The sequence below is a fragment of the Pyrus communis genome, chromosome 10 (genome assembly GCF_963583255.1).
Source record: "Pyrus communis chromosome 10, drPyrComm1.1, whole genome shotgun sequence".
In the NCBI taxonomy this organism is placed as follows: domain Eukaryota; kingdom Viridiplantae; phylum Streptophyta; class Magnoliopsida; order Rosales; family Rosaceae; genus Pyrus; species Pyrus communis.
The window spans coordinates 22396577-22423749 of record NC_084812.1 but is presented as its reverse complement, the minus strand read 5'-3'; the positions used below and the strand labels follow the sequence as shown (position 1 = coordinate 22423749).

At 38.4% G+C, this 27173-nt stretch overlaps 4 protein-coding genes across 4 annotated transcripts; 2 read left to right on the top strand and 2 right to left on the bottom strand.

Moving 5' to 3' along the window:
- The first annotated feature begins 275 nt into the window (after positions 1-275).
- Positions 276-1737, top strand: LOC137746587 (uncharacterized protein At3g28850-like). Its single transcript, XM_068486603.1, has one exon. The coding sequence runs from the start codon at positions 491-493 to the stop codon at positions 1637-1639; it is 1149 nt and encodes a 382-aa protein (XP_068342704.1). The 5' UTR covers positions 276-490; the 3' UTR covers positions 1640-1737.
- Positions 1738-2292: 555 nt separating this feature from the next.
- On the top strand, positions 2293-5932 carry LOC137748008 (U-box domain-containing protein 52-like). The gene is made up of 8 exons (XM_068488121.1): positions 2293-2556; positions 2651-2772; positions 3204-3412; positions 3708-3988; positions 4157-4258; positions 4351-4764; positions 4976-5743; positions 5885-5932. The coding sequence occupies exons 1-8, from the start codon at positions 2293-2295 to the stop codon at positions 5930-5932; spliced, it is 2208 nt and encodes a 735-aa protein (XP_068344222.1).
- Positions 5933-8557: 2625 nt separating this feature from the next.
- Positions 8558-12161, bottom strand: LOC137748969 (uncharacterized). The gene is made up of 4 exons (XM_068489153.1): positions 11701-12161; positions 10667-10825; positions 9860-10522; positions 8558-9750 (listed from the first exon to the last, which is right to left on the bottom strand). Exons 1-4 carry the CDS (start codon positions 12055-12057, stop codon positions 8704-8706), a joined length of 2226 nt encoding a protein of 741 aa, XP_068345254.1. The 5' UTR covers positions 12058-12161; the 3' UTR covers positions 8558-8703.
- Positions 12162-16153: 3992 nt separating this feature from the next.
- Positions 16154-18866, bottom strand: LOC137748440 (uncharacterized protein At2g39795, mitochondrial-like). The gene is made up of 2 exons (XM_068488590.1): positions 18254-18866; positions 16154-16645 (listed from the first exon to the last, which is right to left on the bottom strand). The coding sequence occupies exons 1-2, from the start codon at positions 18775-18777 to the stop codon at positions 16465-16467; spliced, it is 705 nt and encodes a 234-aa protein (XP_068344691.1). The 5' UTR covers positions 18778-18866; the 3' UTR covers positions 16154-16464.
- Between the last annotated feature and the right edge of the window lie 8307 nt (positions 18867-27173).

Here is a 27173-nt window from a genome sequence, read left to right as displayed (position 1 = left end):
CGTGTTTTTATATAAATGGTGGAAAATTTTATTTTTTAAGTTATTAATTTTTTACAACATATATCTTATAATTTATATAATAACACGTGTTGTATCACCTCATGTACCTGTCACAATGAAAAGTTTCTCCCGTCACTGTCCTTCAAGGAAAAGTAAGAGAAAAAAAAGTGAAAAAAGCTAAAGAAAAGAAGCCACTAGCAAATTATGACCGTTAGCCTCACACTTATCCTGTTCCGCATCCCACAGCATTTCCCCGGCCCCCATGTTTTCGAATTTTAGAACTCCAAAAACAACTTTGTAGCCGTTGAAGTTGGAAAGCTCTGTCTGTAGCACCACCAACCACCAAGGTCAAGGCGGAGAAAGAAGAAGCAGCAGCAGCGTCGTTTACTCTCTAATCTCTACGATCCTCCTTTTATTTTATTTTTATTTTTATTTCCGTGTCCAAATTTTGCTGCCTGGTTCAGATTTTCGGAGCTCAATTTCGGAAACAATGAAAGGGGTGAAGGGAAAGTTGATGATGAAGTTGAAGTCAATCGGACCAATTGGAATTGGGTACCTGAAACCCCAAGATCGAGTTCTTCAGGTAAATGCATCGGATGCGTACGCGGATTCAAATCTCAACATTCAGACCCATAATTTGATTTCGGAAGAAACGGAGCAGAAGAAGAAGAAGATCAAACAGTTAGAGAAGAATGTGACGGAGCAAGAGCCTGACGTTATCGACGTCACCGAGCTTATGAGAGACCTCGAAGATGAAGAAGAGTCAGGGCAGGATGGCGATGATATAGACGTCGACGACAAGGAAAACGTTAGGCCTAAAATGGTGGCAAAACACCCAGTAGAGTGCAGCAAAAGTTGGGTTAAAACGGAATCAAATTTGGAGGAAAACAGAGCTTCTGAAGCTTCAGAGAATCGTAGACAGACCCCTTTGTCGGAGATTGACATCTCATCTTTTCGGAGACCGGACTTAAACTCCGGTAGCCTCTTCGACCCGGACCTACTAGCAGCCTTTCAGCAAGCAGTGATGGAATATATGAGGTTGAGTGAAGAAGAGAAAAATGCAAGGAGAAGCGAAAAAGAAGATATTGAATCCAATTTTGTAGAAGCGCCAGATCCCGAGCCAGAGCTAGAGCCAGCACCACCTTCAAATGAAGACGCTCTGTTAGCCTTGGAAGAAAAGTGTCCGCCGGGTAGTTTGGATTCATCGGTAGTTCTCTACACTACAACCCTTCGGGGAATTCGGAAGACTTTTGATGATTGCAACAGCGTTCGATTTCTTTTGGAGAGCTTTCGGGTGGTGTTCTACGAGCGAGATGTGTCAATGCACATGGAATTCAGACAAGAGCTGTGGAAGATTTTGGATTGCAAAGCAGTGCCTCCAAAGCTTTTCATAAAGGGGAGATATATCGGGGGAGCGGAGGAGGTTTTGACGCTTCATGAACAAGGAAAGCTCAAGCCGCTCTTTGAAGGAGTCCCGTTGGATCGGTCCATTGGCCCCTGTGAAGCTTGTGATGGAGTTCGATTTGTGGTTTGCTTCAGATGCAGCGGGAGCTGCAAGCTCATCGCCGATGAGGGGCAGCCGGATAAGTGCCCCGAGTGTAACGAAAATGGGTTGATTATATGCCCCTTGTGTTGCTGAACAAATCCAAATTGTGATTCTCTTGTTGTAATGTTTGTAACTTGAAATTTCTGATTCTTTGTATTCATTATATACTTTCGAAATTCTTTTGGCGAAAAGTCGGGATCTGAATAAAAGAAGGTTCTTTGATGATCCATTTCTCTTTTTTCTAGTAAATTTCTTTCTGTTTGAACCAGAATAACTAACACGAACTAAAAATAGACGGGGAAGGCTGGAATTATCTCTTTCTTTATTTTTATTTCTTTTGGAAGGTTCTTCGTTCGTAAACAAAACGAGTGAAGTGACACGAGTTTCCAGATAATGTGGTTTACTACGCAGACTAACAAACTCTCCGGTAGAATACCAATCAAGCGTTCTAGAGATAGAATACCAATCAAGGGTTGTGGAAGGTAGAAATATTAACTAGTTTGTTTTCGAGAGTAAGTAAAACAAGTTTTTTCTTTTTTTAGCGAGCCAAAGCATTGCCAGTTGTCTGCAAGGTCATGATCATATAAAAACCGGGGTACGTTCTTCATTAATCAGTTCTGGGTTATGAGTTTCTGCATCTGCATAATTAATTTCTTTGTAAAGACAGATACCAAGTAGCTCGTAGCTTACAAGCCTGGTGGTACTTCTGTTTCCGGGGTCGATTGGAAGACAAATCATATAGAGAAATGGGAAGAGGGAATGTAGAATCGAGAGAGAAGGTGACACTTGCAATAGACAGAGACAAAGGAAGTCAACATGCTATAAAATGGGCTGTTGATAATCTTGTCACCGGAGGCCAACATGTCATCCTGCTCCATGTCAAACAAACAACGCCGGCGGTTTCTGCTGTATCCCAAGGGGAGGAAACTGAAAATGTGTACAAAAAACCAGTTGACCCAATAACCAAAGAGCTGTTTCTTCCATTCCGTTCCTTTTGCTGCAAAAAGCTTGTGAGTCATGGTCCTAACCAATTAGTTTACGTATTATTTTGTTTCTCGATGCAGTTTTTGATCTGCAGGTTGCTTAACTTGATCTTTGCTGCAGATAAAATGCAAAGAAGTCGTGGTTGAGGCTGCCGATGTACCAAAAACCTTGATCAACTATGTTATCTCTAATTCAATTGAGGTTCTGGTACTTGGAGCACCCACAAGAACCGGCCTTTTCAAGTAATTTTTTACTTTCTTCCTTCTTTTTTTGATGTGGTTTCTTACTTTTTATATTTCTTCTTGTTCTTATCTGAGTGAGATTTGGTTATGCATGCATGTCCTAATCGAATAACATAAACTATCAAACAAACAATGAGTCGTTCTCTAAATAGGGTTTACGTTCCTATCACCGCGATTAAAAATTTGTATTGTCCATTTGATAATCGTTTAGGTATCTGATTATCATTGTCATCGTTCTCGTGTTTATTAACACTATGTATGTTCGCCTATTTCTAGTTATCTAACAACAAGATGAGAATTTGGATGAGAAAAAATTTTCAATTCGACGAATTTTGGAATAACACTCTTTGACTGAGTGCCTAAAAACCAGATAGTTTAAACAACATTACTGATGATCTTAATGTGGTCCGCTCTTTGCTCGAAAGCAACAGATCATTCAAAACAACAACAGACGTCCCAAGCTCCGTGTTAAAAGGGATACCAGATTTCTGCACTCTCTATGTCATTGGGAAAGGAAAGATCTCATATATGCAAACTGCTACCACAGCACCACCCCAAAAAGCACATAACCAAATTCAAAAACAATCCAGCAGAATTTCGGAAAATGATGAACAATCCATGCGTAAACAGCATCCCAGGGGTAAATTTGTTTCTGTTATTATACAACTGATCAAGTTATTTCCCCACTCGTTCGATGGCAGGATTTTTCTCATTACTCATTCAAGTTTCTTTGATTAATACAGCATTGGAGAGGAGGACGCACTCTTCACCCCCTCGCCAGCTGATGCATCATGACACCGATGAAATCAAGTAATTAACCTCATACGCACACTTTGATTCTGTGAAACAATAATAAGTATGCTGATCACTGATACAATAACCAATGAGGATACTGAGCTAATAAAAATGATGCAGATCACCATTCGCAAGAGGAGGACGATCTTCAATGAACCACTCATACGACCTATCACCAGAGAATAGTGATATATCATCCGTGAGCAGCGGAAGACCAAGCATTGATCACATGTTTCCTTCCTTGTACAATAGTGTGTCATCGGGAATGAGCTCCCGACAATCAATGGGCTCGGAGTTTGACAGCATAAGCTCTGCGTCATCTTACTCTAGACACCAATATATTGACATGAGCGCCTCACCATACGGATTCTCAACATCCTCATCGGAAAGTGGAAGATCATGGTCATCGTCACAAAACGTGGTAAGACAAGACAATTTCCCACCATAAGTAAACTGGAAATAGCAGACAAGTTGGAAGTTTAGATTATACAAATAGCAGCATTCGATTTAACAAATTTTGAGCGAGTTTGAGCCTGTACGTAGAGATGGTTGAGAGTATTAATGCGTAATTTTTTCTTGAAAATAAAAGGATGAAGTGGAAGTTGAGATGAGGAGGCTCCAGCTAGAGCTCAAGCAAACAATGGACATGTATAACGCGGCCTGCAAGGAGGCAGTCGCATCAAAACATACGGTATGATGTGGACGTGAAATCTTATTTGAGCATATAATATAGAAAACTAATTCTAACATGCATGAATTGTAATAACATACCGTGATATATAGGCAAACCGATTGAAATCGGAAGAACAACAACGATTACATGAGGCACGAATAGCAGAGGAAGCTGCATTGGCACAAATAGAGAATGAGAAAGCGAAATGTAAGGCAGCCATTCAGGTGGCAGCGGCAGCTCAAATGATTGCTGAACTGGAATCCCAAAAAAGGAGGCTTGCAGAAATGACGATTCTTGGACAAGCTGAAGAGAAGAAGGGAACAGAAGCAACGGCATACAGTTTCAGGTACAGGAAATATACAATTGAGGAGATTGAAGTAGCAACAAATAAATTTTCACAAGATCGCAAGATTGGAGAAGGAGGCTATGGACCAGTGTACTGGGGTGAACTGGATCACACACAAGTAGCAATCAAAATTCTACGTCCAGATGCAGCGCACGGACGTTCACAGTTCCAACAAGAGGTTTGTGACTTTTTACATAAATACGTGATACAGTTTTCAAGCAAAATTAGTATACAACTGCTTTGATACCAATTTAGGATGTGAGCATCGAACTCTAAACCAACTGGTGATAGGAAAGAGAGCCCTAAGATCACTTAAACAACTAAGGCGAAGCTCCTTTTTCCAATAATGTGGGACAACTCTCAACGCTGACAACTCTTTGACTACACAGATCGAAGTATTGAGCTGCATACGACATCCAAACATGGTGCTCCTTCTTGGAGCTTGCCCAGAGTATGGTTGTCTGGTCTATGAGTACATGGCTAAGGGGAGCTTAGAAGACTGTCTCTTCCAGCAAGGTAACAGTAAGACCCCGGCTATTCCTTGGCAGCTCAGGTTCCGAATTGCTGCAGAAATTGGCACTGCGCTTTTGTTCCTTCACCAGACGAAGCCAGAACCAATTGTACACCGTGACCTAAAACCTGGAAACATTTTGCTAGACCATAACTATGTGAGCAAGATTAGTGATGTAGGTCTAGCCAGGCTTGTCCCTCCATCTGTACAAGACTCTGTCACTCAGTACCGAATGACATCAACAGCTGGAACCTTCTGTTATATCGACCCAGAGTATCAACAAACTGGCATGCTTGGAACGAAATCTGATGTCTACTCACTCGGGGTCATGTTTCTACAACTAATAACAGCGAAATCGCCAATGGGTTTGACTCATCATGTCGAGCGAGCTTTGGAGCTAGGGACCTTTGCCGAGTTGCTTGACCCTGCTGTTCCTGACTGGCCAGTGGAGGAAGCCACCAACTTTGCCAAGTTAGCCTTACAATGTGCTGAAATGAGGCGGAAAGACAGACCTGATCTTGGGAAGGTTATGCTACCTGAACTTAACAGATTGAGAGCATTAGCCGAAGATAGCATGCCTGGTGCTGGTGGTGGTGGAGTATACTCACAAAGACATAGCAAAAGCTCGATGTCCTCATGTGATCAAGTGAGTTGTTTAACATAAATATTCTAGCTAAGCAAGCAATATTGTACTTAAACAGTCACTGCACACATAGATGATTCTCTGTCTGAATTCTTTGGATATTTTCCTTAAATTCAATTTAATCTTTCGTCTTATGATGTTTAGGATGTGCTAAGCGACGTCCATCAACCACTATCTGGGTACGAGAGCTAAAGGAGCCTGTCAAGCACACCATCAAATGCGGGAAGGAGATTATAGAATCCCATCTTCAGACTTCAGCAACAAGAATTTTCAATTTTCTTGTATATAGCACGTGATCTTATGGCACTATATACGGAATAAGTGAATGCAGCTGAGGAGTTTATGATTCAGAAACAAGGGTTAAGTTGATAAATCAAGTATTGATAGCATAATTATCTCTTATATATAGTAGAGAGTTATTTATTTATTTCATTCTTTAATCCATTAATTAAGAACGATCCACTCAAATGCCTCGCAAGTGTAATCATCTGTTCTCTTTCCTCTTTTGTTCGAAGCTCAAGTGCACTCCTCTAATGAAATCATATCCATACTAAACATAAATCTTCACTTGTATGGGATTTTTTCTTCAGAGAAGGAAGAGAGGGAAACCCACTTATACGGGTCTACTCGTAACTGCAGTATCGCTGTTCACTTGTAGGTGAAATGTCTTACGTTCAACTCTCATAATGGTGATTATTGGAATCATTTCAATATAGTAGCTAACACATGAACTTCCGAAAAGTATGGGTTCTACCTTGAAATTCATAATCATATACCAGAAAATCAGAAATTAGATCAACTAGGGGGACTAGCTGATCTCGTTCCGATTCTTTCTCTCTTTCCTTGTTCATGACTTGCATCATTCCAAGTAAGTAAACAGTCGCTAATTGAATATTTGGTTGTATTTATTTACTACGCTCACGGCTATGCATATAAAAATGAAATAATAAGCGCATCTTAGCATCCACAACAAAGTTGCAGTTGTTTAGTAAACAAAACATAATTACGAATTTGGCAATGCATTCTCTTCTTCTTGACACTCAGAAAATATTGCGAAAAGAAAAAATCCAAAGCCAAAGGCATACTGTAGGCAATTAAGTTGCCTCTGTCACATCCTGGCCCGGCCACCACCATTCCGGGCTCAATTCCACCGTAGCACGATATTGTCTACTTTGGGCCCCGACCACGCCCTCACGGTTTTGTTTTTGGGAATTCAGAACTTCTCAATGGATCACCAATCCTGGGATTGCTTTTGCGACCCAAAGCTAGTGAGCTCCCAAAAGGCATCGTGCTAGGTAGAGATGGAAATATACATATAAGGCTTACAGGATCCTCACCCCTGGGCTATGTAGGATCTTACAGCCTCCATCTCCACGGCCAAAACAACCACTGCACATGATGCTGTCACAAAACTTGTACTACAAGAAACATGGCCCTGTTATGAAACTACAACTGGGTGATTATTTCATCACCGGAAGCAGCCCAAGAGGTGTTGAAGACGAACGAGGAGATCAGTTTCACACATAGATCAACCTCAAGTCAAGTGTATGTATATGCTGCTCAAATAATCGCATATGACCACTAATTCAAGCATTGTGTTCTCCCCCTACAATGAATATTGGAGACAACTACGAAAGATATGGAACCTTATCGAAGTAGGATACCAAACTGCCCCTAAAATTCTTGAATTAATGCCTGCATTGCATACAAATTCGCAAAAGCTTGCATTCGTATCTTTCAGATTTTAGGCCAATTGCGACGTGTTCAGATTTAAGATAAAGGAGAAAAGAAACCACCACTTTAAAATACTCTGTACATATATATATATATATATATATATATATTTACTTACTGTACAAGTAAGTACGATTAAGGTCCGCACACCTCTGTTTAATTATTTATGTCGCTTGATACTTCTTTGATTTATTCAATCGAAAGACTCGAAATAAACATATGGGGAGAAAACAGGTGTGCAGTATTCACTTCCAATAACTAATTGCAACTTCATTTTTTCAGGACATTTTCTCTGCTGCAGACTGTGAGAGTTGACCAGCAACGAAATTGGCAATGTCAGAGCTGCTAAAATCCCTTATTAATGGAGAAGTCACAATCAGAGGCAAGACAACCGTTAAAAGGAAAGAACAAAATCGAAGAGCTTGAATACTTCTACTTGAAATTAGTCATCAAGGAAACTTTTCGATTACACCCTGCACCTGCTGTCGATCATATCATCCCAAGACAGGCAAGGGCCAAAGTCATCATCAATGCTTATGCAATAGGGAGAGATTAAAAATTTTGGGCTGATCATCCTGAAAACGCTTTCAAAACCATGGACTTTAAAGGAAACAATTTTGAATTGCTTCCTTTTCCATTTGGTGAAGGCAGGAGACTCTGTCGAGGAATATCATTCGAACTGCCACTGCCCACATTGAACTTGGATTTGCTCAAATATTTGTACCACCTCAACTGGAAACTTGCCAATGGGATGAAACTAGAAGCCCTCAATCATGATGACTGAGAATTTCGGAATAACAACTAGAAGAAAGACCAATTTGTATTTGATCGTCACTACACTTTCCTTTCCGTAAATGAGATCCAGTAAATAATATATAGGTTTTGCTATTGCACTAAACTCTGGTTTTGGTGCAATCTTATTGAAGAAAAGGTGGTGAACTTCTAATCTAAGCTTATCCACCTTTTCTTCCCTTACAAGAACCAGAGTTGGACTGAAGCTTTCTTTTCTTTGTGGGATCTATTTCATCAAAGGATTGAAAAATATTTATGACTTGTACCAAACGTCAGGGTAAAGCCCTTCATATTAAGGTTCTTGAACATGAGGATTTATTGTTGATAAACAAAGAAATAATGTGGTATGAGTTCTCTATATTGAGTTCTCTATTTACATCGTATTGCTATTAGAGATGGACAATTGAATCCCGAAAAGAAGGGGGAGGGGGAAGTCATTATACAACGGTCAATGCCATGGCCATTGCTGGAGCATCAGCTGCTGTTTCAATTACTGAAACTTCACCCGGGGACAGCAACAGCTTGGTATAGTGGAATTCAATTTGTAGCCGGTGATGGAGAGGTATTGATGTCATCAAACCCCTCTTAAGATCCGCCAGCAATCCCCTTATTGGAATAGCAGCAAGAAAGCTCTTAATATACTCTTTACAGCAGTCTTTTCCTTTCCACACAATCTCCTCTTCTCCATCTCCTTCTTTCGAATCTTTCTGGCTCACTACAATTGCCCCTTCGGCTTTTGTTTCCTTGGAGTTGTTCGGTTGTAATTGGTCTCTCTTTTTCTCATCTGATGTTTTAGTACCGCTTGGAAATTTTTGTATTTTTGTGTCTTTGTCAAATTTGAGGATATAAGCGTGGTTGCAGCCTTCATACAGCCTCTCCCCCAATGTATCAATTATGTAAAAAGCATGCTGCTCTACCTTTAGGACAAAGAAATGGTCATTCCAACTCACAATGTAGACTAACGGTTTGCTGTCCCATGCACATTGTGATGCAGAATGGCTGATCTCATCCCACACACTATCGAAGGACATGGCACCATCAAGGAAGTCGAAATCCCTATTTTCTAGTCCCTCAGGATGGAAGAATCCTATGAAAGATTTCTCTGGAACTAGAGAAAGAGGACGAACTTTAGATTGAACTATGGTCTCAAGATCGAAGTGCTTGTCAGGGAAATGCTTTATGTAGGCCTCGTTATTGCAGAGAGCTCTCCACTCTGATGATCCATCTCTAATCAGGCTGTCGAATTCAGACTTGATAGGCATCTCATTCTGGTTGGATTTCAACCAATCTGCAATGACTGCAACCAGGGCCGTGCACGCACTCTCTCCAGCAGCACGTTCACTCCTTTGATCAATTGAAGCAAAAAATACTTGGATGTGAAGCTTCATATTTCCATCACGGCTTATCACTTCCTTTTGCTGCCAAGTTCCCACAGAAAAATTATCGTCCCCGAATTCAGATACTGAACCCTCTGTTTCACGAGACTTTTCAGAATAGAAAGAAGAAACAAAAGGTTTCAGAAAAAGGATATGAAAATAGTGAATACAAAAACTGGACATTTTCAAAAGCAACAGGGAGAAGTTGAACATGTACCCCAAAACTGGACTCATCGGAGGAGCTAAGCTGCCTGCGATCAAAGTCAATATCATCGCCACCCTCTTCTCCATAATGTTTCTTCAGAAGAGGCTCCTCTTTGGCCTTCGGAGATCTGAAGCTCAATTTCCTCTTCCTCCAAGGTAGGATGCTTCCCTTTGAACTCCACCAGAAGGTTGGCCCGTGGACTGGTGCACTAGAATTGTCAACATGCAAGCCGCCTGCTAATTTATGGTTGCTATAGTGGATCCAAAAATCATCCTCATTGTCAATGTTAGTAGTGGAGTAAAACAAGGCTCCAGCATAGTTTGCATATGCTATAGTTTCGTAGCTGATTGACCGCCTGACACTAGAATCGTCCTTACTGCACTCTGATTCCTCTCCAGCATCATCATCAAGTGAACTTGTGTCAAATGGATAATTGGACGCAGCATCCTCGCTTCGATTGGAACTCCTGCTATCAGTGCTACCTTCCTCGCGGCATGCCTTGTTTGATTTACCAAATGAAACATAATTGGTTAGGATTTTCACCCTTCTCAGCCCTGCTTTAAGAGCAGAACACTCGTCTTTTTGTGCGGAAATAGCTTCATCAGAATGCAAGGATCCCCGCATGGTCTCTGAGAGTTGTTGAGTGGCTCTCAGTTCCAATAATCTGAGAGAGATCTGTAATTATTGTTGAGGAACTTTGCATAAGATGAAATATTCAGATTCAGAAAAAGAGAACTTGAGCACAACCCAAAAAAGTGACATGAGAAAACCAGTTGAAGAATAAAATAGTCTAACGCACACATAGGCAGTAGTACATACAGACAGTGATGGGATAGTCTCTGAAACCCCAGTAGCGACATTAACAGGAATGTTGAGCCCGAATTCCTTTCCGTCAGACACTGCTGAAGCATATTCCGCGAGGTTCAGTGATGCAGTTCCAAAGACACTGACTCTGTTTCTCACTCCTTTGTTTTCAGCCTGATTCATTAAACCGAAAAACAATCACAAGATCGATGAGACCACAGTTCATGAGAAAACTTAACAAAAGATGAAAGCACTATAATCAAAAACCGTAATTGGAAAATTAACTAGTGAAAGAAAGCTAAGTCTATGGAAACCGTTACGTATATGAGGTTCTCAATATTCAAATAATATGTCTTTATCATTATGTTCCAATATTCTTGAGAAAAAAAAGTTCAAAACTTATAAGCATATTCTTATTTCAATTAGATTCCATTGTCTAAATACAATTAACCCACAAAATACACATAAGGTAGCATAAAACTTTTGAACTAGTCTTGTATGTAAAGACGACGACTATTTGACAGAGAAGGAAGAAAGAAATAAAATCAGATTACTACTTGTCAACTTGATTCAGAACACTACGTAGCTAGCTAGTCCTTTTCCTGCTCATACCATTCCGCCAGTGAAATCTTGAATCGGTACTTTGTCATGTTGGTTTGGTAACTAAAACGAATATTCTTGTATTGATCTTGTTGTGCCACCTTCGCCTTCCTTTTTTAGATTGTTTTTCGGGGATTGATGGATGGATAGTTTACTAAATCATTCTCAGCAAGGAAAAATAGGGTGCTTAGGACTCAATATGCAGGCCCAAATTTCATACAAAACAACCAATTCTACGAGTTCCCCTCTTCATAAATTAGAGGAGATTAGGATATAATTCAAGTCAAAACCGAAGCAAAGAGAAATAAAACTTTCATTTCTTCTGTCACCAATAGTCAACCCATCAATCGAAAGTATATGGAGAAACAGAGAAACTGGAAAAAAAAATAATATCATCAATCCTCAAAACAAAAGCAAAAAAAAGTTGAGAGGAAGAGAGACTGACTGACATTGAAGAGCACTGTAAATGCAAGCTCCCATGTAAAAAACAGAGGCTCCCCCTCCTCCGTGTAACCTGAAAAGCGACATACACTCGTAAACTCCTCATCCCACTCGACCGCCCCATCATCACCAATTCTGGCTTCTTTGGTGAAATTCCTCTTGACAGGAGGAGCAGGGCCGAGTCTCAAGGACTTCTTCTGACCCTTCCACTTAACCTCCACCACCAACGCTCTTCTCTCCTCCACCACCACCTCCTCCAATTCCAACCCCTGTAGCCTCCGCACAACAACGACTACAGTATATTTCTTGGTGGAAACGGCTGCTGCCGGCCATGGTGGCCACCTCATCATCTTCTTCACCACCATTGTCCTTGGATGTCAATATTACCAAACTCGGCTGATTAAAACTGAAATTTCAAGATATGGGTAATCAAGATTGAATTCAAATATCCGCTACTGGATCATTATAATTATAAAATAACCTGCCGTGCCGTTTGTAGAATGGACACAAAAACTTTAGAGAGAGAGAGAGAGAGAGAGAGAGAGAGAGAGATGCCTGTTTCCCGACGGCAGCAAAAAATACACATACATGACACACCTAAGAACCAACGTCTCTATTTCTGTTTTTAGTTACAAGCGGAATTTGCAAACGGGTCCTTGCACTTGCGCATATTACTACTCTCACCCTGTGTTCAGTTTCGTGTGCGTAATTTTGGTATCATTTGCCTCTCTGTCCGTTATTATTTGTTTCCCTCCAATTTAGCTAATTCTTTTGCAGTTAGTGACATTCCTAGAATCTCTGGATTCTAAATCTGTAAAGATTCTCTAAATCTGTAAAGATTCTCATAAAAATTGTTTTTTTATATTATTTTATTATTTTATATTATTTATTTTTAATATAGGAGGTATCCAATTAGATATTGAGCATTCTTGTGAGTTCGTTTAAGGTTCCAAACATTGGTCGCTTCACTAGACCAACCCCTTAAGGTTAAAAACACAATCGTTAAAATTATTTGTCAAATTTCACAGGTTGCAGCTTCATACACTATATATATAGGGTTGGGATTGGAAACACATGCTTTGGACACATATTTTGACAACTATTTTGTGAGCCCCCTTCGTAAGGTATTTTAACGATTCGAGCCGTCTATATTTTAATACATCATTTATAGAGCATCCTTAAAAAAAAAAATAGATAAATTTAAAATCATTAAGACATTCTTTTTATAGTAAAGAAAATGAACGACTATAGTTCTATAAAAGAACATTAAATTTAATCCAATGGTCAATATTGGCAAACATAATCCTTTAGAGAATACCTAAATGGTAGACCGTAAACGGTTTAAATTGTTAAATATATTACGAAGTGAGTTGCCCAAAAATATGTGTGTCAAAATCGATGTCAATATCATGTCTCCAAATGTGACAGCCCGTTCCAGAAATTTTAAAACACACGCGTGAAAAGACAATTTTGCCCCTGGTTCGATTTCTTTACGTTTTGTGTTATGTTTTGGGTTTTTTTGGCATTTTTTGAGCCACACACACTCTCCCACACTCCACACCCTTTTCTCCCTATCCCTGCACCTGTCCCGAGTTCCCTTTCCCATCCCATTTTCCATACAACGTACGGACACACACACAAACCACCCAAATCGTCCCAGATCGAAGGAACAAAGTACATATCCATGCTCGTGAGGCTCGTAGGAGTCCAACCATACCCATTTCAAGTAAGAATACCTTCGTTTTCACGTCGAACTCGGGGTGCCCGATTTTGGTACTGTTCATGCACACGTAATTTCTCACGTTTTTGGGAATTTCAAGCTTGTAGGAAGCTTGGTGAGGTCCCTAGGAGGCTCGGGGTGGTTCGTTTGAAGGTTTTGGACGTCGGGATCACGAGTTTCGAGGTTGGCCGGAGTTGGGGTGATTTTCCAGGTGAGATTTCGTGGATTTTAGCACTTGAAAGTAGTATGATTTGGTTCCTCTCGTTGTAAGCTTCATTTTGGTACCAATTTTGTGAAATTTGGTTGAAAAACGAAGAAGTTACAAAGGTTTGAAGTTTTTACGATTTTCCGGCGCCGGCGACGGTGCCGGAGCCTCGCCGGAGAAGACGACGGAATATTCCGTCAAATCTGACGGAATATTCCTGACGCCGTTGACGGTTACCGTTAAAGATAACGGAATATTCCTGACGGCGTCAATTGATGCCGTCAGCGTGCCAGGCACGTGCCTGCGCGTGGCCGGCGCGTGGGGGCGCGTGCGACGGTGAAAAATTATTTTAAAAATATGGGGATGTTCCTGAGGTTGAGTAGATCACGTTAGTGTATTCATACACCCCATTTGAGGATTGTATGAGAAGTTATTTCTAAAGGTTGGTTATGTGCTTTAAAATTAACGTTTTTGTAGTTGTTTCGCATATAGGTGATACCTATCCCGAGGACGAGCGTGGTCACTCGAGGCAGGGGGGTTACGACCCTTCCACATACCAGTGAGTGGGCTTTTGGTTTTCCGTATATACCTATATACTTATATTTTCCCAGAAAATGATTTGAATTGTTTATTCGTCATATGCCATATATTATATTGCCGTTTGTTATGCATGGTTACTTGCATTTATATATGTGTGTGTATTGGTGCTGCGGACGCACAGGTAAGTGCTAGGTGAGTGGTGATTTATATTTACGTTTAGTAGTGATTTGAGATACATAGAGAGCTCATAACCTGCACCCCTGGTGTCAGTGCTCCCGCCCAGAGTTGGGCACAGTCCTTCACGTGATGTTCACCTCCCGCATCACACGCTCAGCTTGGATCCAAGTTAGGTGCACAGCCTTGTCGTACAGACCACTCTAGGTGGTTCCGACTCGTAGGTGACCCGCGATTATTCGCACAGCCTTCACGTGATCGTAGCACTTAAGCGTATATATGTATTACACCCAGGCCTGTCGTACAGACCACTTTAGGTGGTTCCGACTCGTGTGCAGGTCCAGTAGTGAGATTGAGATTTGAGCTCTAGATTCAGCCGTACAGGTCACGTTAGGTGACTCCGGCTGACAGTTTATATGATTTGAACGTGATATTACCTGAGCACTTGCATTTCATTTTGAGGTCTTGGCACAGCATATTCCTGAGCATGATTTGTATATATATATATATATACTCTATTTTCTGGGAAGTATAGAGGTTTTACGGCGAAGGGTTAGAATTTATTTATTAAATGGTTTTCGAAAAACTTTGTTTTTGCCCACTCACGCTTTTGTTTTGCGCCCCTCCAGGTTCTAGTTGGCTAACACGTTTGGTGGTTCCCCAGAGGTTTTTCCCGACATATCTGATAAACGATCACCAGCGTAGGACCACCTTCGGGTGTACTGTTGTTGCGTCGTTTTCTTTTGGACTGCTTTAGGCTTTATGCTCTGAACTTAGCGTCACACTTACTCTTGCATTTGTTATTACTTTGTGTAAGACTAGTTTTTATTTATTCGTACTATTTACATTATTATTTTATTAGCTTCCGCACTGTGCACATGGTTACGTCACTCTCACGTGACGGCCAGCATGCCCTGATCTCGATCGGGGTGTGTCACCTAATCCTAAACCATACATATATTATATTTACTATTACTTTAACTCACATTCTTCGCATTTAACTTCTTACTTTCTAGCTTTGCTTTTTTTTATTTTTTTTATTTTTTTTTACAGCAAACAAATGAGTAAAATATTTATAATTAAAAATTTTTTAATTCATGGCCCCATTAATAACTAATAGAATAAAAACTAAAATTAATTTTGATTATTTTTTAATTGTTAATGTAACTCTGGGCCCAATAAAATAATAAAGTACACATTTGACACATTCATTAAAAAGAAAAAGACTTAGTACTTATATTTAATTTGTCACATTAACCATCAAATATAATTTTGACATTATTTTTTACATCTCATTTGAAGATGCTCTTAGATACATTTAAGAAAGAAGTGGGTATGAATAAAGAAAAAAAAAAACTAATGAAAAGAATTTGAAAACTTTGAGTTTTAACGATAAGGACAAAATAAAAGGTGAAGTGAATAGTACCAGGATTGAATTTTTAGTGAAAAAATGTGGTTTTTTATTAAAAATAAGCAGAACCGAAAGCATTTTCGTTAAAATTCCCAAAAAAAAAAAAAAGGCGAAGGCATAAGTGGGTCCCACTTCATGTCCTTTCAACCTTTGAACAACAACAATCCTCGTATTCACGCACCTGTTTTACCTCTCACTCACCGTTTTAATATTTTAATATTTGTTTGCTCCTCCATCTAATTGTCTTCAAAAAAGAGTAAACATTTTAAAAACCGAAAAAGTATGTGAAAGGGAAATTAGGGAGCGTGAAAATCACCACCCAAATAAAAACATTTTAGAAAATATGACTAAGGTACCACCACAAATACTAATCAAGAGATTTGTTCCCACAAAAAAATAAAAAAAATAAAAAAAAAAGACGAAATTTTTTATTTCGGAACAGGTCTCACCAAAATACTAATCAACTGACAAACATGGTGGCAACAACATATGCAAATGCAAACAAACATGAATCAGATTCTGAACAAGGGAAATTGAATTTGATACAGTTATAACATATATATTAGCAGGTCCCGTACAAAACTAGCGCCGAAGAACTTGATCTGTACTAATTAAACCGCAAATGGACAATTAGCGTTGAGATCGAACCAGCACTGAAACTGCTAGAATCCACTTCCGTTTTTCTTTCCTAAACAAACATTTTTCTTGGTCTCCTAATGAAACTACGAATCCTTAACCTTCTTGTTTTCATTAATGAATGTTCCCACTGATTTGAACCATCGCAAAAGATTACGATGATCTTTGACATAAAGCCATGCTCGAAGAAATGGAAAGAGACTTTCACTCACACCCCGCTCTTCTAGGTAATTGTGGAATGCATCCCTCATCGTTTCATTAAGATCTCTGTCAGTTGGAGAACAATTCAACCCAAATATACATCAGTTTTTCATGCATAAAGCAGAGCACTTGACAGATTTAATTTCTAAAAAGCCAATAAAAAGTTTACAAAAAAGAAGAAAGAAATTCAGCAACGCAGACCCATTACAGAGCAGCAAGGAGGGATACATCATTTCCAGCAAAAGCATATATATAAACGATATAATATAGGTTAGAATCGTTGGATACTAATCTACAGTGATGGAAGCTGTTAAACATATATGCTTAGGGAAATGATTTTCACGAACCCTTATTTTTTCTTGCCACTGGACTGAACAAAACAAATGAGAATCAAGGGCTAAATCACTTCCGATATGCTTAAGGACTAAACTTGAGCCAATATAACTTTCACCTTGAATTACAACCAGAGACAACAACTATCCACTCACAAAAATATAGTCATCGTTGAGCTAGAGATGTTTCCAAGATCAGCAATATTAATGTATTAATAACAGATTTAATATATTCTTGTTTATTTCGTTGAAAAAACAAAATTTATGTTTTCTATACACTGATTATTGAAATGAATAAATCTATGATATTCTCTTGTTCTATTTTATTTCTTTTTTATTCTTTCAGTGTATCTATCTATATCAAATTTCAATGGTCACAGTTTTTAACATATAGATACTACTTCGAATCCAAAACTTTTGCTTCTCAATTAAAAGGGAATAGAGGAAAAGAGATTCACAGACAGAATCATAAAGTCATCCTGCCCAGTGTGGAAGGAAAGCACATCTATATTTCAAAATTAGCATCGATAGTGGGTGGGCTGCTTTTACAGAACATAACCAAAAGAGACGGTTTCTCTTGAGTATGCGTACATAACATCCAAATGGACATTTTTTTTCTTTCTGGAAAAAGAAAGCTAAATTAAAAGTAAGCTCGCTAGCAAGCAACACCAAAATAGTTCGTTCTTGCTGGAAACTGAAACCTGCTTCTGTAAATATCGCTTACATAAATTTCTACATGCATTAATTACAGGTCCAGTTGGTCTTCTTATTAGGCAGTTACCACATAATTGAAAAGCATTGTCGTTATAAAGGCTACTGAATACATAAATTTATGCTTTTTTTTTAGCAAAGCTACATCTACATCCCATCAAACAAAAGATATAGATCAAGAAACCCAAGTACTTGAATAAGAATCTTACAAAGTCTGGCTCCTAGTTCCATTTTAAGCCAAGTTCAAGCATGTAAGTTTGATAATTCCGGCCCCGATTAGAAACTAATCATGTCAACAAATGTACATTCTATCAACTTATCATTCAAATACCACAATTTCTCTTAAATACCATGAGACGGAAGACCATTCATTCAGACTAACCTAATCACCCGATTAATTAAAAATCCCAAACTTGCTAGCAAAAGAACATTACCCACAACAAAATCGTAGTTACTCTCGGGGTTTTAAGACAATTTGCCTAGTTTGTTTCTCTTTTATACCCAAATGCAACCACAAACAATGACATACATTGCAAATTGTACCAAAACCCCAAACCCCAAACCCTAAACCCTAACTGGCAAATTGGCAATTTTGATTTTATTAAAAAAGAGGACGGAGAAGAGATCTTACTCAAAAACAGGGCCATTATATGTGGAAAGAACATCACGAGAGCTCGATAAATCGGCGATTTTGCGCAATGAGACAGAGTGAATTCCCAAAGCATCCGGATACAGGGCACAAAGAAAATGTAGAGACTCCTTCTGCCCGGGCTTTGAAACATCGAGGTGTAGGAACAACTGGTTCGTGTCATCGGCATCGTCGTCTTCTCCGCCATCGCCAGGAATAATATTTGCCATTCGCATCACCGATATGGTGATCTCCTCCCGGCCGAAAATCCGCTTGAGCGCGGGGCCGTTGCCGTCGAGCGAGCCCTGGACGACTGTGAAGGGCGAGGGAGGGTTGATTTTTGGGGGAGGGTTCATTTTCTGGACATCGAGATAGTGTTCCTTGAGGGAGCGCAGGATAACGGAGTCGACGGCGGCGGAGGGGGATGCGGTGGTTGAGTGGGGGCGTGCTATCGTGCGCCATGGGTGGTGAAGTGAGCCGAAGCGTGTTGCTGCTGCTGTTGCTGTTGCTATGGCTTTCCTCCACATTTTCGTCTGTGATTTCGACAGTGCTCCCACCGTGGGGGTGCCGGCTTCTTCTTCTCCTAAACCCTTAAGCGGCTTTTCTCCAAAGTTCGAAACCCTTTGCCCTTCCTTTTCTTTACAGTGAAATAGAATTACATAAATACCCTTTTAATAAACAGTTTCTAGTTATAAAAACAAGGCGCCATATTTGTCGATTTGCCCATAAATCTGTATAGAACTATTAATTTCTCCCTTAAATTTTGGTTTTACTTTATTATTCTCTGAACTTTTATAATTAGTCAATTTTCACATTGAACTTTTAATTTTAGCCAATTATTTCCTAAACTTTCAACCCCCCCTGACACTAGATTTTAAAAAATTTCATATAATTTTCCATTCATTTTGATTACGTTAACAACACATGACAACTATACGGGGCAAAAAGAACGGAAAATTGGATGAAAAATTTAAAATCCAATCCTAGTGGGGGAGATTGGTTATTTAAAAAATTTTAGGAGGTTCAGGAGGAAAATTGGCTAGTTACTAAAGTTTAGAGGAATTAGCTAAAATTAAAATTCATAAGGAAAATCGGCAGCTCTATATAAGTACATGAGGTAAGCCTACAAATAGCTCTAAAATAAAAAACGCATGACTTGCAAAAGAAGTTGTTTGGTTAATAAAACGCCAACGCATATTAATCTGGAGCCCAACATGAGCTCCAATTTTCCTTCAAAACCCGTTTGGACAAGAAAAAACTCCAGAGGTGGTTTTGAAGTAAGATCCTTGCATTGACCCTTGGCTGAACCTTAACTGCCGTGCCGTTGCTGGATGGTTCCGATTTTGATTCGATGGTAGACGAGATGAAAAGAAAGGTAGCACTTCAAATGATGACCTACGTATAAGCATTGGGGTTATCTCTAATAAGTTATTATGTCAGTTTATAATCTGTTTTTTTAGCTGATAGGATGACTCAGAAACGCTTTTGGTTACAGTAGAATTTGTTTACCAGCTAGATAGCAAGTTTGTAATCTCGTCGGAGGTCGATGCAATGATTCAACACTTGTTTTTCAGCTTGGGTTTGGATGTACCACAGAACATATGGTATCAACAAATGATTGTGTTATCTCTAAGTAGCCTTTCCACACACGTCCATTAATGCGAGTGGATGTTGTGCGTATTTTGATTGCGGCGAATGTTTTTAATCAAACTGCTCTCCAGTTTAGTGTTCATCTGGTTTTTGTGTTTCTTTGAACTAGTGTGTTCTGCCACCTGATTCACAGTCGCCATTGTACTGTCTGGGAGAGTTGCCCAATGTTTTCCAGATGAACTATTTTGTTCTGTAGAGAAATAGTTTTAGCAAAAAGCTTCTCCTTCCCCAATTTCTAAGTGTTTGGAAGAAAAATGGCAACAGAAATACCTTGCTGCTTGTTTGGTCACTTTGCTATTTGTTTGAAACTTGGAATATGTTATAAAATGTGTTTGGACGAGGGTTTTGCAAGTAAAAGGGATTTTAAATATCTCTATCTAATGCCTAGCTTGTGGGGTGTTTCTTACTAATTTAGTCTCTTTTTTTAAGATACTTGGTAAACCCCTTATTCCAAACACAACATCAACGTTAGAAGAGGCCTTAAATTCTCATCTTGAGACTCTCCTAATGATAAAATATGGTATACGGACGGCTGAAAAATTACATGATTGTTTTGTTATTATTATTACAAGTGACTTTCCATGTTAAAGGGAAGAGGGGAGGGATTGAACTCAAGACGTAGTGGAAAAATTGGATGCAAAAAGTGAATGTGGAGTGAGATGCCACACCAGGTAGCACGCCGAGGTTAGGCATATCTTGGTCTGCGGGGTTTGGGTTAGACCCAACCCCAATCTGAACATCAATTTTATATTAGCTACCCAACCATGGTGGATGGGGAAACCCTACTAACCCGAGGGCTTAAGGGCGCACTTTGTTTGATTTCACCCAAGGTGAACAAACCAAGACCACCATAACCTCACCTGGTTAGGCTTCATGCAGGCAACCAATCACTTTAATGCCCTGCTAAGTTATAAGCCCACGCTACTAGGCTCGGCAATATCATAGCATTATGTAAATCCTTTTAAACATATTTAATATCTCATATCTCTCCGATATGGGACTTCAGCAATTATCTAATAACTACTTTCCCACTTACCACGTAATGAAATTCAAAATTCAATACAAAGTGATCAATAGAAAAATCTAATATTAATTTCCAGGTGAGACATAGTAGCCTTAAAGATTAAGTGTCTCTCGTTATAATACCAGCTCCTACATATTTACTTCGAACAGAAGCCTTGCGACTCAAGGAACAAAAGTACCGATAATACGGTGATTTTGATTTCTTCTGTAAATTGTGATGAGAATGCTTGATCGTCCTCTTCATCAGTGCTTCAGTCGTCCCTAGCTTTGTGTAAAACTGTAACGAGTTGTTCTTCCGTTCTCGAGATAAATTCAGCATTTGGAAGATGAAGAGCTGCATGATATTCCTTCTCGTCGAACTCCGGCTGTTTTAATGTGAACGTGTAAGTCTCAGTAGCTGATCTTGCAAGGATGAGCCCTAGCAATGGAGACCTGCGATTTCACGGGACGTTAAAGAGCGACTTATCAATGGTTAGTCTTTCAGGCCGGCCCTGAGAATTTGGCGGACCTAGGCGAGCCTTCGAAGTGGGGCCCTAAAATTCTCTGATCTCCGGTTCTTTATATATTAATTTGTATAAAAAAAGAATTGGTTAAATACATAAAAAGTTCTATTTTCAGATCAAATATCATTAAAAATTAATATCAAAAGAAGATAAATATATAAACATTATTTAAACATTACATGATTCACGTTTTTAGACACAAATATACTAAATGTTTGCAGTCAAGAATTTAAGATTGAGAGTGAAGAACAATAAAACTTGATGATCAAGAGAGTAAATAACAATAAAACTTGATTGACGAGTATAATAAATTCAACGCTAACGAATTGAATATTAAAATAATCCATTGAATAAAAAGTTATTGAAAAGAAAAATATATAATTCAAAGTTTTGATTACCTTAAAGTACAATCTTTAAGACCATATGATAGTTGGTTTAAACATTCAATAGAAATTGAGAGAATGGGAAGTTTTTAAACATTCGATAGAAATGGAGAGAATGAGAAGTTGAAAGAAAAAAGATTGCAAAGAGACTTGAATTTTATAACTTTATATGCATTTGGACAGATGGATTAGGAGTTGGATAGATGGATTGGTTGTGACATCCCACATCGCCCAGGGGAGTGATCCTTATATGTATATTCCCATTCCTACCTAGCTCGAGGCCTTTTGGGAGCTCACTAGCTTCGGGTTCCATGGGAACTCCGAAGTTAAGCGAGTAGCGCACGAGAACACTCTCAGGATGGGTGACCCACTGGGAAGTTCTCGTGTGAGTTCTCAGAAACAAAACCGTGAGGGCTTGGTCGGGGCCCAAAGCGGACAATATCGTGCTACGGTGGTGGAGCGGGTCCGGGCAGTGGTTCCCCCCCCCCCCCCGGGCCGGGATGTGACAATTTGGTATTAGAGCCTAACCCTGGTCGCGTGTGTGCTGACGAGGACATCGGGCCCCTAAAGGAGGTGGATTGTGACATCCCACATCGCCCAGGAAAGTAATCTTTATATGTATATTCTCATCCCTACCTAGCTCGAAGCCTTTTGGGAGCTCACTAGCTTTGGGTTCCATGGGAACTCCGAAGTTAAGCGAGTAGCGCATGAGAACACTCCCAGGATGGGTGATCCATTGGGAAGTTCTCGTGTGAGTTCCCAAAAACAAAACCGTGAGGGCGTCGGGGCCCAAATCGGACAATATCGTGCTACGGTGGTAGAGCGGGCCTGGGAAGTGGTCCCCCCCCCCCGGGCCGGGATGTGACATTGGCAGTAAATTTGAAAAACAAGAAAAATTAAGAAAAATCTAGTGACTAAAAAGGTAGCTTCGTGTTTCAAACTCAACACCCCAAAGAAAAATGAAGCCAATATTTTCACTGCACTAACAAATGAGTTTATGATATTTCTTGCTCTTTTTTTTTTTTTTTTTTTTTTTTTTTGTATTTATCTGTTAATTACAGGATATAAATTTTTTTTTGGGGACCCTTCTGAAGTAGGGGTCCTAGGCGGGCGGTTACTTAGACTACCCTCAGGGCTGGCCCTAAATTTACCATTTCCAATTATTTTAAAAAAATACTCATTAGTCACCAATATATTCTAAGAAAATGCATCAATAGTTTACATACGTTTTGAGTTCAAGTGTTTAACTAAAGGAAGAGAGAAAGGGTGTAAGAGTCAAAGTTGAGTGTAAATTAAGGGAAGTGATTTTCACGTTTTTTTTTTTTTTTTTTGGCTTATAAATCTTTGCTTATTTATGGTCTATGGATTGAATAAATCAAATGAGCATCAATAGACATAATTAAACAAACAAACAAAATCAGTGGATTCTCCTTCCCCCTAACAATTAACTGTTTAACCTGCTAACACTATTGTGTGTAAAAGAAAAGACATAATTAAATAAGTGCGTGCATAGGAGAAAAGGAGTGTATAAAATGCTTACCTTGGAATTATGGTTGAAGGAACACTCTCTTTGTTGTTTCTATTAAGAAGAAAAAATGAGTATATGGCCTCTGTGTGGTATGGAGGATTGAATTATAATGGATAAACAATTATTTTTAAGTTATGTTGAAAGAAGAAATGAAAAAAAATTGGCTATCTTGAAAATAAAAAAATGAATTACTCAAGAATAAAAGTTATCACATCCAATTCTTTCCAAAGTGAGAAGATTAGAAGGAAGAAGTTTATTTATTTATGTCTTATCAGTAAGTTGTGAGTGTCAAGGAACATGTGCTCACTATTTCTTGACATACAAGTAACTTGGTCAATCCGAGTTAATAGTTGAGAAAATTATGGAGCCTTATTTGGTTAGGTTTAGGAGCCCTTATTTAGTGCAATTAATCATGAAAACCTTAATTAGTTGACAATGAATTCATTACCATTTAGGACTATAATGAAATCCTAATTGATTTGGAATATCCCTTTAATCATTTAATGGGCCGGATTAAAGGGATGAGCATCTATATATTAGGAGGTCCCTGCACTCACAGTAATTATCATATCTTGCGCTAAAAACCCTATTTGATAGCAAGAACTCTCGGTTGCTTGAGTGTAGAAGACTCCCTTTGAAACCTTAGCAGTCATGGCGTCTTCTTCCTCCGCTTTGGAAGATAAGTTTATTTCCCTTAATTGTTTGATTGGTTTATTGTAATTATTTATATTTTATCTGTGATCCTAGTAACTTCTTGTTTTTCAATTACCTCTTACATGCGGTATCAGAGCCTCTCAACTCGTCTAGGATTCAGAATTTCGATCATGGTTGGTTTTGAATATAATGGTAACGTTCTAATATCATGCCATCACTTTTTATCCTTTACAATGTGTAAAGCGTTGGCGAATAATATGATTCATTGATTATCAATTGGCTTTGCAAATAATTATTTAGATGTTATTATTATTATTTTTAATCTGACCCATCTGTAAACATTACTTCTGCGTGTAGTTGTATTATTTTTGTCTGCGGATACAAATCTGCTAGGGAATTTGCAAAGCTTGGGGGTTCGGGCTAAGGGTAATCTGTTTGAACAAATTTTTGACAAACTGAAGGCACAATTAGTTTGTGTTTTAGTTAAAGGTCTTTTACTTATCGATCCTAAGGCTTCCGCTTATTTTTTAGAGTATTTTTATAATTACTTTTCTGACTCCATGATTCACATGTAATTATAAAAAATGGTTTTGTTTTGCTTTCATGGGAAAACATAAAGATAAGTTTTCTTAGCCATGTCGTGATAATGATTAATTAAGAAGCAAATCTGATTGCTTTATATATGGCCATACCTCCAATATATATATATATATATATATATATATATATATATATATATAATTTTGCATTGGATTTAAAGTTCAAAGGCTTGACACATATGCATCTAAATAATTTGATTCAACTATTATTATTTTTTAACATGATTAATATCAAGATTGGCTTTGATCCGCTTGGATGGTATTTGTGTTGCTCCTGGGCAGTGGTTAGGGCTTGTTTTGGAATCCCATTTTAAATTAATAATTATTTTGCACGCTTCTCTCTCCTAGAGCACCTTGTCAATTATCAGGTTTAAAATTTCGGTTATTTTCAAAGGTTTTTAAATGTGAATGACTTGCCATCAGAAGATAACTTGGGTGAGCCATTGTGATCTTATATCATGTTCACATTTTATGTTTTCTGGGCCTTCAATTCCTAATGCCTAGAATGAGGCTTTGAGGATTTTCCTCAATTGCATTTAATTTCGTTTATTCCAGTCCGCTGCATATTTTTGAGTAATGATTTACAAGAATAATGGTATGGCCACTTTGGTGTATTAGTTGATTAGTTGAACTAATTTGAATAAAAAGTCCGTCTGTTTTTGCAAACTAACTTTCCCATACATATTAATTAAGTTGATTTACGCTTCCATCTATCGTATGCCTCGAAGCATCCCTCTTCAGGAATAAGAATTTGGTAACTTTTGATTTCCCTTATGCTTCTATGACTGATGATTGGGACCAATTAATGTTGAGACTTTCTTTTCTAATATCAAATATGAGTTGTTGGATTAATAAGTCTAATTTATCCTTCGTTTAATATATATATATATATATATATATATATATATATATATATATATATAATATTACAGTTCATGTTTGCTATGTTTGTCCTTTGTGACTTTCATCTTCAAACATAAAATTGCAAGTTGAGACTCAAGTGCTTTTGGGAAATTTCTCAAATACACACACTAATGACTGGGCGTTTTTGGTTTCCCTTTTTGAATTATGTTCTTATCTTAAGGGGAGATTTTGATACATTATGGACATGCTAAAGGTTATTTTAAAACTACTCTTGGTCAATTGTGAATTATTATGTAATTTTATCTTGCTATGTTAGTATATGATTTTTATAATTAAAAGTTCTCACGTCATTTTGGCATGAAATAAAATTATTGTAAAATTTTAAAAGGAGATTACGCTACTGAAATTTTTCAAATTTCTACAACATTGTATGTTCATGAAATTTTAGTATGATATAGATTGATATATCTAGTTTAAATCTGGAAATTTGCACAACAATTAGCTGCAAAATGAATTATTGGTGAATTTTGTTTTAGTATGTAGTGCGGAATTTCTACGGTTTTTGCAGCACATTCCATTTCGATTTTATTTTTGGCCCACTTATAAAATCTCAAAAATTATGAAATTTTGTGATATTTCAGCTTTATGTATCTACCTCACTTCTGGAAATTTTCATATACATTGGATGAAAAATGAATGTTTAGTCAATTTTTCATCTCAGTTGTACTGCAGATTTTCTGCACTTTCTGCAGCATATCCCATTGGAATTTGACATATCCTGACCCGGATTGTCCACTAGGACTCCAAATTGAGATGTGCTGGCCGATGTCTGGAAGGTGACGAAGCCATGAAATGTGGTGATGTGGAATATGTGAATAAATTTAAACATAAAAGTGCCTAAACACGAGAGTGCACTGTGAGCTGGAATGACCCCATTTCACACGTGACATCAGAGCATAAGTAAAGTACAGTAGAGTGGATTGAAAATCATACCGGCGAAGGTAATCTTTAATACCAAGACTTGCCACGAATCCTCGTCGATACGAAAACTCTGCTACTAGAACCTGGATGGATAAAAACAAAAGTGAGTGGGCCTGAATATAAAGCTTTAATAAAGACCTTTTAAACGATATAACCCCTCGCTGTAATACTTGCATAGGTTCCAGGAAATCATACTACATATAAGTATGAAATTAGATGTAAATCAATAGTAAATCCAAGAATATTCCAAATCACTACATATCGGCAACAACAATATAAATCAAGTGCTCATCAATCTATGGTAACCCACGAGTCGGAGTTGCCTAACGCAACCTGTACAACTCATAAATCAATCCATAATAACACCTGAGTCGGAGTTGCCTAATGCAACTTGTACAACTCATAGATAAATCCATGATAACACCTGAGTCGGAGTTGCCTAATGCAACCTGTACGACTCATAGGCAACTTGTACGACAGTGTCGGAGTTGCCTATCATTGCAACTTGTACGACAATGTCGGAATTGCACAAAACACTAATATAGTCATGCCCTAACTCAATCATTTCAAATAATACTATAAACTCACCTGAACTTACCTGTACATCCCGCGTTCACCTTAGCACTTCAAGGCATTCACAACAATTATATGTAGGTAATATGCATATGGTTATACCATAATGCAATCTAAAACTCAACCATATCATAGTATTTTAGAATATACAAATATATATATATA

Bases quoted from the DNA above. Each gene is read 5' to 3' on its own strand.
- LOC137746587 (XM_068486603.1), top strand. From the start codon at position 491: ATGAAAGGGGTGAAGGGAAAGTTGATGATGAAGTTGAAGTCAATCGGA.
- LOC137748008 (XM_068488121.1), top strand. From the start codon at position 2,293: ATGGGAAGAGGGAATGTAGAATCGAGAGAGAAGGTGACACTTGCAATA. The intron at 3,413-3,707 runs GTAAATTTGTTT...TCGCAAGAGGAG, and splicing joins GCGTAAACAGCATCCCAGGG to GACGATCTTCAATGAACCAC. The intron at 3,989-4,156 runs GTAAGACAAGAC...TGAAAATAAAAG, and splicing joins GGTCATCGTCACAAAACGTG to GATGAAGTGGAAGTTGAGAT.
- LOC137748969 (XM_068489153.1), bottom strand. From the start codon at position 12,057: ATGGTGGTGAAGAAGATGATGAGGTGGCCACCATGGCCGGCAGCAGCC. The intron at 10,826-11,700 runs GTCAGTCAGTCT...TTAATGAATCAG, and splicing joins CATTTACAGTGCTCTTCAAT to GCTGAAAACAAAGGAGTGAG. The intron at 9,751-9,859 runs GTACATGTTCAA...TATTCTGAAAAG, and splicing joins CCGATGAGTCCAGTTTTGGG to TCTCGTGAAACAGAGGGTTC.
- LOC137748440 (XM_068488590.1), bottom strand. From the start codon at position 18,777: ATGTGGAGGAAAGCCATAGCAACAGCAACAGCAGCAGCAACACGCTTC. The intron at 16,646-18,253 runs GTAAGATCTCTT...TCCAACTGACAG, and splicing joins TATAATGGCCCTGTTTTTGA to AGATCTTAATGAAACGATGA.